Below are 16,430 nucleotides of genomic sequence, written 5' to 3' on the forward strand. Positions count from 1 at the left end.
GCTAACTGATACACATGGTCTGCTACAGACTGGAAAGCAGGGGTTGGGTAGCGAGGGGGAAGGGCCAGTAGAGACAAGCAGACAAACAGAAAACTAAAAGGCAGAAACAGGAATTCAAAGAATATTATCATCTGGGGCCATTTAGGGACGGAGAAGCAGTTTGTGGCACCTTATAAGATCCTGACCACCGACAGTTTTAAAGCATAATAGAAGACTACTGACTCTGAGTCATCTAGAAAAATTAACTGAAATGTAGTGTCCTTTTGTTAGGAAGGCAAGTGGATGAACCATATTTAAGAAAGACTGTCATTAAAAAATAGTTAAAATAAAAAGCTCAGGGTGTTAAGTGTCATTTATCTGAGACACTCATGTGTGTGTGCAGGGACAATACATTCTGCAACAAAAATTGGGTAACAGCTCAGAAAGCCTTTGTGTTGCTTCCAGGTGCAAAAGGCAGCCTAGGAAATGTAGTTTGGTTGCCATGATGCTGGCATTTTGGGGACACTTAAGCACTCAGGAAGATAATGCACAGAATATTTGGAATTGGGATGATCTGAGAAATTCTGTGCAGAAGAGCACATCTTTTCTCCCCCAAAGCCCCAGATTAGTGACGGCGTGTGAGGCAGTGGAAGGAGACATGCAACGTAAGGTCAGCCTTAGGCAGACTGCAGAGATCTCTGTGTGGGAGACTGAGGGGAGACAGAGGGTGCAGAAAAGAATTGCATTAGCAGCCTCCCTCCTTGGCCTGCCCTTTTTTGCTCCTTTAAGTACCATATATCCAGTTCATTCCGTCTCACGCACTTGAATTCTGCTCTCTTCCAAAGCACAGTTAAGTGTCATGCTGGAAAATAATAATTATTCACATTCCTAGTACAGACTGAGTCCAAGGACTGGACCCTGCTTTTGCCATGCATGAACTCATTAACCCTATAATTTAAATACAACTACTATCTCCCCTCTAAAGAGGTGAAAACAGGCACTGACAGAAGAAGCCACTGGTTTCATCAGTTAGAAAATAGGAAATGGCAGGGGCAGGATTCAAACCTCAATGGTGGGTTCCAGACCCATCCCCTAAACTATCTGTTCTGCCCCTTTAGTTTGCAAAGTTCCCTTTTTCCCTCCCTGATGGTCTGGATGCACCCTTTAGTCCAACCCTGACTGTAGACATCCCAGAGCCCAGAATCGCTGACTCCAACCCTCCTGCCTCTCCCCACTATTAGTTCTCACAGAACTGAGTGAAAAACAATGAAGTCCTTTCCTGGGGGATGTGGTTCTGATGAATTGCCACTTATCACCTGGAGCAGGCCCAGGGAAGCCAGATCAGGATGGGGATGTATGTGTCCACCTGAGAGAGCTCAGCCTGATCTCTGGCAGCTTCTCACTAGCTGCCAGCACCTCCTCCCTGGCCCCATCCTCACAGAGTCACTGACAGGTCCAGCTCCCAGCTGCTTTATCTCCAGCTAACACGCATCTCCTTTCCCTCCTCCTCCTTATCTGGGGGTTTCCTTGCGGCTCTAATGAAAAACCCTTGTGTCACATTGAAAAGTTGCCAGTTATTGCTGCTGGGAATAAAATCCAGCCTCTGCCGGGCAGAGACTCATGAAAGCTTCTAGCTGGGCACCGAGGAGTAGCCAGTTGGAATAATCCTTCAACATGAGCAGCCTCTCAAGCGTAATTAGGTGATACCAGGTGGGGCCCCTCCCTGACAGCAAGGAACCAAACAAACAATAGGATGGGCCAGGTTCCCTGCCGCCACCTTGGTTTCTTCCATTCCTTGGCCTCCCGGGACACCTGCCCTGGAGTCTGCCTACCTCATGCTGATGGGTTCAGGCTCTTTCTCTGCATCCCAAAGATACAACAAATTGTATGTGAGCTCTCAGGTCAGCCTGAGTAGCAGGCAATGGCTTCACTGGATCCTGAAAGACCAGATCAGTCCACTTGATGATTATCCAAAATGTGAATTTCTTGGCTCTACCCTGGAACCACTGAATCTGAATCCCTAGGGCTGAGGCTTGAGAATTTCCATTTTTTAACCCCCTCCCTCACCTGGATTATGGTACTTAGAACCACTGGACCTGAGCAAATAGATCCAAAGAAAGATGCTCCCATATATATGCTCTTCTAAACTGCAAACCCTAAAGAGCCCTTCCACCTTTCAAAGCCAGATATGAGCATTGCTAGCACACCGACCCTCAAAGTATACTAGGACAGCCATTTCTGTCCCTAGTTCACAGAGAAAGAAGCTCGTGGTTCCTCACAGGCCATGGATGACACCAAGAGAGTTGAGACCATGCTGCTGTTTCACTCACAGCCACCTTTCTGGGGCAAAGGAACCACAGTGAGCCCTAAAAAGCATTTTCAAAGCCTGGTACTCTGGCCAGAAGCCACACATGATGAGAGAGGAGGTATGAGGTGATTCTGCAGCATACACAGCTAGCTGAAATGGCAACTCCAGAGTGATCACTACCTGACTGTAAGCTGAGCTCCAGCCACGGCAACTTTCCAGAACATTTGCATAGAAAAAGCAGGAATATCAGTGATTCTCAATGGGAGTGACTTTCACCCCACCGGGGGACATTTGGCAATGTCTGGAGACATTTTTGATTCTCACAATTGTGGTAGGGGGACTACTGGCCTCTAATGGGGAGAGGTCAGGAATGCTGCTAAATATCCTATAATTCATAGAACATTAAGAACACAACAAAGAATTATCTGGCTCAGAATGTCACTAGCACCATGATTGAGAAACCCTGGAATAAAGATGTGAGCCCAAGTTCAGGGGTGTCCTTAGCCCCTGAAGGTAGGGTATTCAATCAGACTCTTTGTTTGGGGTTGGAGTTTTTATACCTTCCATTTGTTGTAATTTATCTAGAAAAAAGATGTGAATCAACCCAGGGGCCAGCAGAGAAAGGCTTATAGGCTTACAGGGAGCTCACACTGCCAGCCCCTTGTAGGAGCTAGGCTTAAAAGACTCAGTTTATCTGACATCCCATAAATACCAAGACCCAACTTAAGCTCTTGATTCCTTCAGCAATTGGTCATTGCTTTAACAGTAGCATATGGACGAATAAATGTTCACTACTGAGCTGCCTGGTTAGATTTATTCCATATAGATTCCCCATGTGGTCTCCCGTCTTCACGGAAGAGTTAAAAAAACAGACCATTTAGTTGATAAAATTGAGTCTCCCACGAGTTAACGGAGTGGAACCAGCTACTGGTGCAGACTGAAGCACACACATCGCTGTGGAAGCCAGGCTGGAGGGGCCAAATATTTTCTTTACAGTTGATTCGATGCAGTTCAGTGGTTGATGGCGTGTGGAGGCGGAACTCTTCCTGATGATCCAGTCCCCTCCTGTCTATGCGGCCAGCGCCTCAAAGGACACGCATAATTTCTTTTCCCCTATAAAGTGAATCTGGGCATTTTATAGTTGAAAAGGGAGCAATTTCCATTTGAATTAATCAAGAGGCTGAAGGCAAAGGTGCATTATGTAGCTTTAAAGGACATTCTTCCTTGATTGACAAGGTCCCGTGGCCACCCCCTGTAAAGCCTTAGCAATGGAACATTTCTTGACATCACTCAAGGGAGGTCTGTTATCTTAGTTATACTCACATGGAGCCTGTGGGTTTTTTTGCACCCCAGTCTAAGGAATAACTGCAGTCTCACTCTTGGCGTTGAACACATTTGTTAACCATAACCCTGTAACATTTCTTCCCTGTTAAATTAGAAGAAAGCAGTAATATTATTGAAGGAAAACATACCTTTCAGCCACTTTGGACATTTTCAAACAATGTCTGTCGATCTGTGTGTTCAAAAATGTTATCTGGGAAAATAGAGAACACGGACATTAAGACCAAACTACACTTATTTTTGCCCCTTGCTCCACAAACCCAAATCCTGCATTTCCACCAAGATCCAAATAGCTCCTCTGGCCAGACATCTCCAACTCCCTCAGCTCTGCCCTCCAGCAACTTACTTGTGCCTCTGGACATCCCTATCATACAAGATTCACATTCTACAATTTAGCCTGTGTCTCCTCTCCTCCTCTACTGTGGTGTGATTTAAGTCTTGCTTTCCAAAACTTAACGGCAATATATATTCTACAAAACTTAACAACGGCACGGACAGGTGAAATGTGCACCATAAATACCTGTTTTGAATAATCCCCAGTGACCCTTCCTCTGCCCACCTTTCATATGCACGTCACGCCTGTGTCCTTGGCATGCTTGACTGGAATCATCAAAGAGCTTTTTTTCTGTTTTTTTTGTTTTTGTTTTTTGTTTTTGAGATAGTCTCATTCTGTTGCCCAGGCTGGAGTGCAGTGGCATGATCTCGGCTCACTGCAACCTCTGCCTCCCAGGTTCAAGCGATTCTCCTCTCTTGGCCTCCTGAGTAGCTGGGACTACAGTCACAAGCCACCACGCCTGGCTAACTTTTTTGTATTTTTAGTATAGATGGGGTTTCATCTTATTGGTCAGCCTGGTCTCGAACTCCTTACCTCAGGTGATCCACCTGCCTCGGCCTCACAAAGTGCTGGGATTACAGGCATGAGCCACTCAGCCTGGCCAAATAGCTTTTTTTCATAAATCCATTACCTCTTACCCTCAGATAATACATTTGTCAAGGGCAAGCACCTAAAAGTTTTCTCCTTTGGGTTTTGCCCTCTAGAAACCAGCAAGACATAATATAAACAGTAGGTTGCTTTGTTACCAGTAAATATCAGAAGGAAGTAATATAATTAGCCATTGTCTGTTGACCTGGGCTCCTCAACATGAAAGAAAATAACATTCAACCAAGTAATGCTGAAAAGGCATTGGGAGTAGGGCTTTATTTATTCTTAAGCTTTCCTTTCAAATCACAGCAATAAAGTACATCATCCTGAGCTGGTTTAGTCTGGAAGTGCATTCCAATTATAAGGACTGTGTGACATGAGCCCCCTCCTTCCTCCAGCTCCCACAGCGGACTGTGGGAAACCCCACTACAGCAGTTACCCCAAGGCACGGGATGACTCATTTACACCCTTTTCTAATAACTGCTGGAGGAACTGGGTAGACAATTCTCTCTCAAGCTTCCGTGGCTCGTTCACACACAGCACTTAAAGGTTCAATCACCCACAGCTGGGTTCCACTGTGGTTTCCAGGAACTCAAAGCTTGCTCAATCTTCAGAGGTGAACATTTGAAAGGGTTTTTTAACTGGCCCCGTCTCCTCCTGGGAATGCGAGCCATCAATTCATTCACCTGTTTCCGGATGTCCTCTTTTGTTGTTTTCCTGATTGGTTGGCTGAGTACATGCACTGGGCTCTGTGCCTGGGACTCTTCAGTCACGCCATACACGGACTAGGAGAAGAAGCAAGCACAGCGTGTCATCCACCTGCAGAGTCGGAGGGTGGCTTAGGGGTCAGCTAGTTCAATGACTCATCCAATTTCCTGAATCCCCTCATGACAATACGAGATTGGTCTCTGCTTTTATTTCTTCAATGATGAGAATGCTGCCTCTTAAGGCATGCCATCTCATCTTTGGGGTACCACTATAACCCAAATCCTGCCTTTTACTGGGCTGAAAATAGCCTCCTTGTATCTCAGTGTTTCTCCAGATATGATTCATAGACCATCTACAAAGAATCACCTGGGTGTGCTTGGAAAAGACATGTTGCTGAGTATCCCCTCACCCCCTGGACTTACTGCATCAGAATCTTTCTGGGTGGATTTGGAAATCTGCATTTTTATCAAATGCCCCGAAAGATTCTGAATAAAGAAAGTTCAAGAACCACTGCCGAAGAGTATGCACAAAAGATCCCCTCTACATTTCTGTTGGTCAGCAGATGCCCATCTGGTACAAAACTGGGATGGCAGCCTTTCAGGGTTTCCCGTTCAAGTTAAACACTTTTCTGGCCTCAGTTTCTCCACATGTCTGTAGCTATAGCTACGTTTAAAGCTGTTCCTGGTATTATGGACAGACTAAACACAATCTTCACAATGGGAAAGAAACGAAACCCTGAAGGGCAAGCAATGTGTAGTCAAAATCATCAAAATGAAAAAGGGCTCAGATAAGGTGGATGAGACTCCATGAACTTCTGTAATGTTAGAATTATGGGGCTCTTGAAGATGAAATGAGGACATTTTAGGAATAACATTTTAAAATATAATACAGTGGGTATTATTATCTCAGTGAAGAACAAAATATGTAAGTAGATTAAAGAAGTTTATATACATATGCCATGTCCAGTGTGTGTGTGTGTTTTTTTTTTGATACATACATGAAAGAGAGCTAATTGATCATCACAAGAAATATAAATGCTTGGGAATGCGTCTCCATTCTTTGGATATTTTTTTTGTTTTTTGAGACAGAATCCCGCTCTTGTCGCCCAGGCTGGAGTGCAATGGCACGACCTTGGCTCACCGCAACCTCTGCCTCCCGGGTTCAAGTGATTCTTCTGCCTCAGCCTCCCAAGAAGCTGGAATTACAGGTATGCACCACCGTGCCCATCTAATTTTGTATTTTTAGTAGAGACGGGGTTTCTCTGTTCTTTCTTGGTCAAGCTGGTCTTGAACTCCCAACCTCAGGTGATCCACCCGCCTCAGCCTCCCAAAGTGTTGGGATAACAGGTGTGAGCCAATGCACCCAGCCCACTCTTTGGAAATTAATATTATGGAGTCTGGTCATGCTCTCCTGCAATATTGTGCCTGGTGCTGTAGAGAGGGTGGGATGTACAAATTGTGGGGGAGTCTGACCATGGTACCCTCAGATATGCTGTGGCCACTACTCCTTTCAGTAAAGTGCAACACAAGAGACCACTGGGTCATTCACAGTTGGGCAAGATTGTGGTTTGAGTTTGGGTGATCCAGCTCTATCAAAAAATAAAATAAAATAAAATAAAATAAAATAAAATAAAACATAAAAGAGACTTTCATTTGCTTCTAAGTGCAAAGCTTGCTTTCACCTGTGAGTTTGCCACTTCTTGTTCCTTTTGTTTCCTGCCTTCCCTGCCACCTCCCCAGAGACAACTAGAACTTAACCCTTCAGAACAGCTGACCCTCTTTCAGGAAGTCCTTGGGAAGCCCCTTACCCCCGTCCCCTCCAGGTCTGGCTTAGCTGCCCCTCCTGGGCTCCTCAACTGTCTTGTACATCTCCTAACACAGCATTCATGGCCCTGTTGCCTGTTGGCTTGTTTTACTCCCTGCCATGCTTTGGGCTCCGTGAGGACCTGCCACTGTATCCTAGCACCAGCACAGCGCCAAGCATGCATCAGCTGCTCAATCAATATTTGTGAAATGGTTACAGTTTCAAAAGACAAAAGGTGGCGGAATTACAAGTAGCAAATTACTATTTGAATAGTACTAGAACTGGAAGGGCTATTTACATCAGGAATTTTTAACTCAGCTAAACTAGCGAACCTTTTTAACCTTTTGTGGATTCTTCAAACGTCGACATTTTCGGATGTCCATTTCTGTTGTGTTCACACAGCCTGGCTGAGAAAAAAAAAGCACACACACACATCATATAAATTACTATGTGAAAATTACACTTCCAATTTAGCCCGTGTCACACCAACAGGATCAATCTTTATCTTTTTCCATTACAGACAATGCATGATTTTTTTCCATTTTGCCATAATATGTGTTCCTCTGTGGAGTTCTCATACGATCTAGAAAAGCTTACCTCATAATCTAAGGATGATATGTAGAGGGTATAGTGCACAGTTTTTAAGAGCAAATTAGCTATTCAAGTGGCAAGATTGCATCAGGTACAACCCTTTAAAAATTTTTTTTTAACATACTTAACCATTTGAAAAAGACTCCATGATATCAGGATGAGTAGTTATTTATTTATTTTTTGCTTTTAATTAAATTTTAAGAAGACCAACAGTTTATTCTTTTTAGTTCCATTTCCATAAGGAAAATGCAAGATTTGTTTTAATAACATGAAATCAGAAATACAGTCAAACCTCATTATTTACACATTTTTGCATTTGTGAATTTGCCTACTTCCTCAATTTCTTTTATAACCCCCTCATCAGTAGTTGCACCTTGAGTAGACTGATGTGTGTGTCTCCCACTGAAATTGAACAAGGTGATGTCCTGCCTTTTTGTTTCAGGCCCATCTATTTAGGGCTAATTTAGTGGCAACTTTTCTGCATTTTTGTGCTTTTTGTTGGTGATTTTGCTGTTTAAGATGGCCCCAAGGACAGTGCTGAAGTGCTGTCCACCGTTCCCAAGCAAGAGTCTAATGTGCCTTAGGAGGAAATAAACGTGTTAGCGAAGCTTTGTGCAGGCATGAACAATAGTGCTGTTGTCCATGAGTTTAATGTTAATGCATCAATGATATATATTACGTAAGGTGTCTTTACACAGAAACACATTTAAAAGGTTATGTATTGATCAGCCGATAAAAATGTTGTGGCCACAGGCTCACAGGGACCTAGCTTGGTAGTTCCCATGGGAGTGATGCTTCAATGTGCGCTAGTTCAGTGTTTGCAAAGACTTTATAGAACATAGCTGCCATGGATAACAAGAATTAACTGTATTCGACAGAGAATAGTTTAAGATTTAGAGTTGAATAGCAGTGGAAATGGAAATTGTTAATTTGGGGAATGTAAGCCTTTGGGACCGAAAGGTCTTTTGGTGGAATTCCCATAGCTTCTCTTTTTGCAATTCCATATTTTCATGAATGAATAATTTTTTAAAAGGTGGAACTTACATATATTCCAGGAAATTTACTGAGATTATATAAATGAATGGCAAAACCAGTTCCACAAAGCTCGGCGATTTTCTTAAGAATGAGACACCTGGTGGCTAAAGAGGGTCTTTTCCTCATAGAGATAAAAATGAAAAATTAAGAAAAAAAATCTAGAGAACTGAGTAGAGCTTTCTCACCACAGGCCTGTGGACATCCCAAAAGGCTCGTTCTTGACTATCTAAAATTTTCCTTTCTGTCTTGTCCTTTTTCCGGTCAATCCTGAAAGAGTAAAGAGAGGAAGGAAATAAGAGGCTCTGTATTCTGTTTTCCCTGCTGACACTTGCTCCAGCATTTGCTCCTGTTTCTAAGAGCTAAGTGAACACAAGACCATTGGTACCCGCATGGTGCCTGCTCTCTGCAGAGCTGTGAAATAGGGGTGTATAATTCCCCTCCCTGAAAACCCCCGAAATTCCACACATGGTAAGACAACTTGTTTTAGGCTAGATTACAGATTGCCATATATGTGTAATGAACATGGTGGCCTAAGGGAGGAATAAGAATGCAGCTGTTCATCTGAAGTATTAAGATTTGGATTATTAAAAACTGAATTATCCATTGATATGCCCCCTCATCAAAAAGAATACTGCATATACAAATTATAAGATGGAATATAACCACTGTCTCACCAGTGTTCCATGTTCAAATTTGAAAGTTTGCTTTAGATTTAGAATCAGTAGAAAGAAATGTCTTTAAAATGCTGCAATTAAGTGTTTTATAAGTCACTTACACCATCTGGCTTTCTAAAGGCAGAATAATGGCCCTCGCATGAGACAAGATCCAGGAGGCAAATATCCCTGCCTCAGCTGGGGGAGGCACAAATTGCAAGAGGGAAATTGCAGGTGACAAAGACTTATTGTTCTGATCTGCAGCATAGATAAGAGGTTTTTTCTTTTTCTTTCTTCTTCTTCTTCTTTTTTTTTTTTTAAAAAAGCATGTATTACTTCATTTTATTTCTTCAAGTAAAAAGCAACTCAGATTAATTGCCATGTAACTCCTGGTTCTCGGCTCTCTTGGGAACCCTTTAGTTTACCGGACTGAAATAAACCCATAATCACCCTGTGATTTTTGTGATAATTACTGTGTACTTAGGTGGCCCACAATTATAATGTAATCACAGAGTTAATCAAAAAAGTTAATTGAGAAATAGCATATATTTATGAAGTAACAATTTCCCCTCTGTTTACAACTTGTGATGCTGTTTGATTCTGGAAGAATTAGCATTCCTCTTTGCTTTCCAGTGGCTTCTGAGTACACAGGCGCAATTCCGCCTTAGTCCAGTTGAATCTCAGCCTCCATCTCACCTACTCTCCCACCTTCACCTCTTCGGGGGCACCCAATGCCTGGTACCCACCTACCCCGGGGGCTGCTGGGTGGTCAGGAGGTGGCTGGCATCATGGACAGGAGAAAGGCAGAGACTGTCGGGGGAGGGTCACAACAATGGCAGTGTACAGGCCACTACACCGGATGGCCTCAGGTCACTTCCAACTGTGACCATAGCTGTGATGAGTCTACACCCACACAGCCGGAGACCCGGCTCCAGGCCATGGGCTGCAACGCCACTCAGGAATGTGAGAGGGTTGCTCTGAAGACTCAGCGGCTGCTCACATGCAAGTGGTACCCAGAGGAAACATAGTCCTAGTCTCCCAGCTCAGCATCCCTTTCCTGCTCCTGTCCTACTTCTCCTGTTAACCATCCTGGCTAACCTAGACATCACCCCTGGGAAGGACAGGGGAGATCCAGATCCAATCATTCTGTTTCCCAGAATTAAATGGATCTGGTTGACAACCATGTTTGTGGGGTAGGGAACGCAGAGTACCCATTCCTCATGTTTCCTTAGAGAGGAAGAAATGTCCACTATGTATCCAGGAGAAAAAATTCTGGGAAAAACCCTTCCAACTATTTTCTTCCTTTCATCTCTTGCCCTTTGGGGAGGAAAAATGACTTAACTAATTGGTAGACTTGAAAGAAGAAATTGAGAAAGTTCAAACTCTCCCTCTCTGGGCCCCCATCTGGGTCAGCCTGTGCTCAGAATAGCTGCTCTCTGCGCGCAGAAAACTTACAGGGGTCACCTCTGCCCTGGTGGGGTGGGGTGGAGACGCTGGGGAGAGGAGGCCTATAGATACACACCTTTGTCCAGGAAGGGCAGGTTTAATTTGCACTTGTGGCCACATATCCAATGTCATGCCTTATAATCTTGTTTTTTTGTTTTTGTTTTGTTTTGTTTTGAGATGGAGTTTTGCTTTTATTGCCCAGGCTGGAATGCAGTGGCATAATCTCAACTCACCGCAACCTCCACCTCCCTGGTTCAAGCAATTCTCCTGTCTCAGCCTCCTGAGTAGCTGGGATTACAGGGATGTATCACCATGCCTAGCTAATTCTGTATTTTTAGTAGAGATGGGGTTTCACCATGTTGGTCAGGCTGGTCTCCATCTCCCGACCTCAGGTGATTCACCTGCCTCAGCTTCCCAAAGTGCTGGGATTACGGGCATTAGCCACTGTGCCCAGCCTTACTCTTGCTTTTAATTAATGTAATAATCTGATATTTTGGACTCCAACTGTCTGACTTCTGTGCCTTATTTTTCTATTGGTTCTAACTCCTCTCCTGTCAGGGAGAAGACGACACGGGCTACTTGTTGTTCTTCCTAAAACTCCAACCTGTTTTCCTATGAAGACAAAATCTCCAGTCCAACAGGTAAAACGGGCTTTCAGCCTTTGAGCACAGAAAATAACTGGAAATCTCTTGGGGAAATAGATACACCTTCTTATAACCAGAGTTCTACCTTTGGGAGGATCTCCCTTGTCGGCAGAAACACACATTTCTGAAATTGTTTTACAGTAGCATTGGTTATGAAGGTGAAACTTATCCATCCTGACCTTAATTTCTACTCAGTTGCCCTCATGCCAGACTAGAAATACTAACGCCATCTGGAAACTTCACTTTGACAATCGCACCTTCACACCATTTCCAAATTCCAGAGTCTTTTCCTCTCTGAAATGGTCTCTATTAAGTTCACCTACTTTACTTGTGCTTCTGCTTGCATAAAGATGAATTCCCACTTCCTTGCAAAGGCCCTCTGGAGTCTTGCTAAGTTTTCCTAATGAGAAATGAAAATCAACAAGAAGGCATTAATCATCGTAAATTAGCACATCGACACCTATGCTTATTATAAGGCAGCCATCCATTCTGGTTACTTCCAACAGAATAGCTTTAAATCCCCTGGACATGTATCCAATTTGACTTTGCACCAGACCCTGATATACAGAGCTGAACTATTAATATTCATTTACACACCCATTAAGTCTGAGGTCTCTGTGGTTCACCTGATTCCTCTCTTCTTATGTGTTTTACAAGAATGCAACTCACACAGCACTTGTTTCAAAGGTTGCTGAAAATAGGGAAAATTGTCTGTGGCTACTGGGGAATTAACAACGAGTCTTTGCCACCTGTTGGTATCTCTAGGCACAAAACCAAGGCTGGATTTCTCAGGACTCGTCTTCCAGTGGGGAGCTGGGAAGGTCACAGGAAAGGAGAACCAAGGGGACCCGACTTTCATGCTTTTTCTAATGTCAGGATTCAAAAGTGGCTGAGGCGGTGGCTCACACCTGTAATCCCAGCACTTTGGAAGGCCAAAGCAGGTGGATCACCTGAGGTCAGGAGTTCGAGACCAGCCTGGTCAACGTTGAAGGTGAAACCCCATCTCTACTAAAATTACAAAAATTAGTTCAGCATAGTGGCAGGTGCCTGTAATCCCAGCTACTTGGGAGACTGAGAGAGGAGAATCATTTGAACCCGGGAGGCGGGGAGGTTGCAGTGAGCCAAGATCCGGCCACTGCACTGCAGCCTGGGCAACAAGAGTGAAACTCCGTCTAAAAGAAAAAAGTGGCCCAAAGAGAGTGCCTATGTTTGTGATGTTCATGAAAGAAAAAGCCAAAAACAGAAAGAAAAGTCATTGAGGGTTGGCATTAGAGAAAAATAAAAGTATTTTCTCTAAGTCTGTAGAGTTACCTAATAGAACAAGAGGATGGGCGGTGAGGAGGGGAGTTTGACAGGCACCCTAATGATCCTCCTAATTCTGATGAATGCAAGGCTGGAGCCCATATTATGCTATGTATTTTCATAGAGCTCATGCCAACACTAATTGATTACCCTCATTAATGGATTATTAATACAAAAGGAGCTTCAGTTGGAGAGTACCACACATGAGCTCACAGTTATTACCTAGGCTTGGTGCACAAGTAGTTCTAAAAAACTGTCTTTTTGACTCTTCCACTGCTCACAGGAAGCAAAATTGGTAGTGCCTCAATGTCAATCAACTGTGATACAGTCGTAGTATAGAATTCTAGGCAGCCATTAAACACAGTAATGTAGATTATAGTTACTGACAAGGTAAGGACCCCGAGATACCTACAGTATAATGACTGGGGAAAGAGAAGCCGCTGCCACAATAATGTTTATGGTATGATTCTAATATAGTTTTGTAAAGAAAAAAATGTATGCATAGAAAAAACTTAGGTGGGGGGAAGTCACGGGTTATATTCTCTCCTTTCTTTGCTGTTTGAATTTTTGCTTTTATAAAAAGAATATGTAATCAGAAAATTTATAAAAAATTATTGCATTCTGGGAGCAAAATGTTTTGGTTTTGAATCATTTTTGTGCAGAACTTCAACCTGAGAGCACATCTCAATGCCATATTCCTTGTTTTTTTTTTTTTTTTTTTTTTTTGAGACGGAGTCTTGCTCTGTTGCCCAGGCTGCAGTGCAGTGGCGTGATCTTGGCTCACAACCTCCGCCTCCCAGGTTCAAGGGATTCTCCTGCCTCAGCCTCCTGAGTAGCTGGGACTACAGGCGTGTGCCGCCACGCCTGGCTAATTTTTTGTATTTTTAGTAGAGACGAGTTTCAGCATGTTAGCCAGGATGGTCTCGATCTCCTGACCTCGTGATCTGCCCATCTTGGGGATTATAGGCATGAGCCACCACACCTGGCCTCAATGCCATATTCTTTACAAATACCACAGCAGAACATTAAGGGACAAGATAAGAGAAATTGAATCAAATACAGCAGGAATTGATGCTGTCTGATTTCTGTATGGGACCTGTCTCTAAAACATTGAAAATATGGGGAAGAGACACACGGGAGGGAGGGGCCCCAGGCTTCTACAGTCTGGGCCTTTCCTCGAGGTTGTGTTAAGGAAGTAACGTCATCATGTCAAAGCTACTTGCACTGGGTGCACAAAGAGTACAACAGCAGTCTTTTGAAGGAGGTTGATGTGACTGCTGGACATTGGGGCAGACAGGGGCACAACCAGGCTCCCAGCGTGTCCAGAGCCATAGAACAAACAGGCCAAAGTTTATCTGGGGAGATTATAATGTTCCAGCATATGATCATCTGATAATGCAAACTCTATCCAGGTCCTGAGGCTCTGGACAAACTGCTGCTCTGCTTCTTCCTCTTCTGCCCCCGCACCGCATTCACAGGTCCACAATGCCAGTGGGATCAAAGAAGTGAAGGGCCACGCACAGGTCCTGCTCCCTAGTGGCATGTACATTCATACTTGGGCTGCAGAGAGGGGAGCGATGGCCCAGCTGGCTTGGTAGGCTTGGGAACATGAACCAAGTGGCAGAGTGGGGCCTCACACTCGTTTTGAAAGACTGAGGCAGTAAAAGCAGGAGGGGTTTTGGAGGTGGGTGGGTCTGAAGATGCTGTTAATGCTAGACTATGCAGGGAAGGATTCTCTGCTGCCCTTAATGTTGCCCCTCCTCCCACAGCTGCTGGCCTTTCAGTCATTCACGGCTCAGCAGCACATCCTTTGGAAGACGTATAGGGAGAGGGAAGTGGAAGGTACAAGAAAGTTCAGGCAATTTCTCCCATTCTCTGTGACCCACAGAAAGTTCAGTTTGGGGGGAAAATTTTGCAACCAAAAGTTAAAAAAAAATGTAAATGATCTATGAGTTTTCAAGTGCTTTGGTTTCTGGGCTCTGTCAAATGGGAATGGACCCAAGTTTGATGGTGGGACCTCTAATTTTTGCAAGAAGTCCCATCTTATGAAGGACGATAGAGGGGGAAAGTAAGAAAGCTGGGAAGTAGATACCTCATGTGACATACATCTTGTCTTACTTTCTCAATTGAATTTTACCCTTAGATTCTGCCTCTGTTACTAAGCAGAGGAGAGTGGGTATAAAGATGCAATTTAAAATTTTGATTTAAAATATTATTATGTAGTAAATTTGACTTTTTTCCTTCTGTAGAATTCTGTAAATTTTAACACATGTATAGATTCATACAACCACCACCACAATCAGGATACAGAACAGTTCCATCACCTTCCAAAAATCCCCTACCCCATCCATAACCCCTAGCAATCATTGATCTGCTTTTCATCATGATAGTTTTATCTTTTCAAGAATGTCCTATAAATGGAATGGCTGGCTTGAGATTGGTTTCTTTCACCCAACATAATGTCCTTGGTACTCATTCAAGTGGTTGTGTGTATCAATAGTTCATTCTTTTTTACTGCAGAGTAGTATTCTATTGTATGGATGTACCACAGTTAGCTTAACCATTCAACTGTTAAAGTGCATTTGGGTTGTTTTCAGTTTTTGGTTATCACAGATTAAGCTTGTGTGAACATTAGTTTATAGGTGTTTGTGTGAACATGAGTTCTGATTTCTCTAGGGTATGTATATAGAAGTGGGATTACTTGGTTATATGGTAAGTGTTTGTTCAACTTTATAAGAAGCTGCCAAACAATTTCCTAGAGTGGCTGTACCATTTTGCATTACCACTAGCAATGCAGGAGAGTTACAGTTGTTCGACATCCTCACCATCACTTGGTATCATCAGTATTTTTTATTTTGGCCATTCTAATAGGTATGTAATGGTATCTCACCATGGATTTAATCTGCATTTCCTAAATGGCTAATAATATTGAACATCTTTTAATGGGCTTATTTATCATCCTTGTGTCCTCTTTGGTAAAATATCTGTTAAGTCATTTGCCTATTTTTAAATTGAGCTGCTTATATTTTTATTGTTGAATTTTAAGAGTTATTTATGTAAAAATACAATCTTATTGTGATGGTCAGAGGAGGTGAGAACAAAGGAGGAGAAATAGATCCTTCCTTTCCACTGTCTGAAAGGGATGAAAGGGGGACAGAAGAAAACAAATAAGCTTAGATGGAGCTACATATATGATTTTACTCTCTTCTCATATCCTGGAAAATAATCATACTTACTGCTTCGTAATCTGCCAGTTCCAGCCTCGCTTTATTCTGCATTGTCCTCTTACAGAGATAGATGGCTGAGGGAAGAAAAGAAATGACAACATGTACAAAACCAGCAGCACAATGGAATTATAAGCCCATCCATCCATCTATCCATCCATTCACCCATTCATCCATCCATCCAGCCAGCCAGCCCGCCCGCCCACCCTTGCTGTGTGCCCAGCACTGCCCTGGGAAAAATATGTTTTCTAAGTGGACATCATGACCCCTGACCTCTAGAAATCTTTTTGTAGTCATGATCAGATGAGGACTCCTCCATATTCCAATCCTGACAACTCCCCTTCTTCCTCCTTACTCTGCTTCACCCTGAACATCCTTCACTTGGAGTGATATTTCACAAACATGACCACATTACTCCTGTGCCTAAAAGCTTTGCCTTGAATCCTCAATGGCCTCAGAAATAAGGCTGGGTTC

The 16,430-nt window shown here is 43.3% G+C and overlaps 1 protein-coding gene across 18 annotated transcripts in view; it reads right to left on the bottom strand.

The window, feature by feature from the left end:
* Positions 1–16,430, bottom strand: part of RGS6 (regulator of G protein signaling 6) — a 629,077-nt gene that overhangs the window by 85,109 nt on the left and 527,538 nt on the right. For all 18 annotated transcript variants that reach the window (XR_004184869.1, XM_031668021.1, XM_031668024.1 and 15 more), the window contains exons 7-12: positions 15,969–16,033; positions 11,754–11,830; positions 8,873–8,954; positions 7,394–7,468; positions 5,237–5,335; positions 3,760–3,821 (exon numbers count right to left, since the gene is read on the bottom strand). Coding sequence is in view for 17 of the 18 variants with exons in the window: in XM_031668021.1 (XP_031523881.1) it covers positions 3,760–3,821; positions 5,237–5,335; positions 7,394–7,468; positions 8,873–8,954; positions 11,754–11,830; positions 15,969–16,033 (460 nt within the window). In the remaining variant the exon portion in view is untranslated. The remainder of the gene's footprint in view (positions 1–3,759; positions 3,822–5,236; positions 5,336–7,393; positions 7,469–8,872; positions 8,955–11,753; positions 11,831–15,968; positions 16,034–16,430) is intronic.

The sequence above is a fragment of the Papio anubis genome, chromosome 7 (genome assembly GCF_008728515.1).
Source record: "Papio anubis isolate 15944 chromosome 7, Panubis1.0, whole genome shotgun sequence".
In the NCBI taxonomy this organism is placed as follows: Eukaryota; Metazoa; Chordata; class Mammalia; order Primates; family Cercopithecidae; genus Papio; species Papio anubis.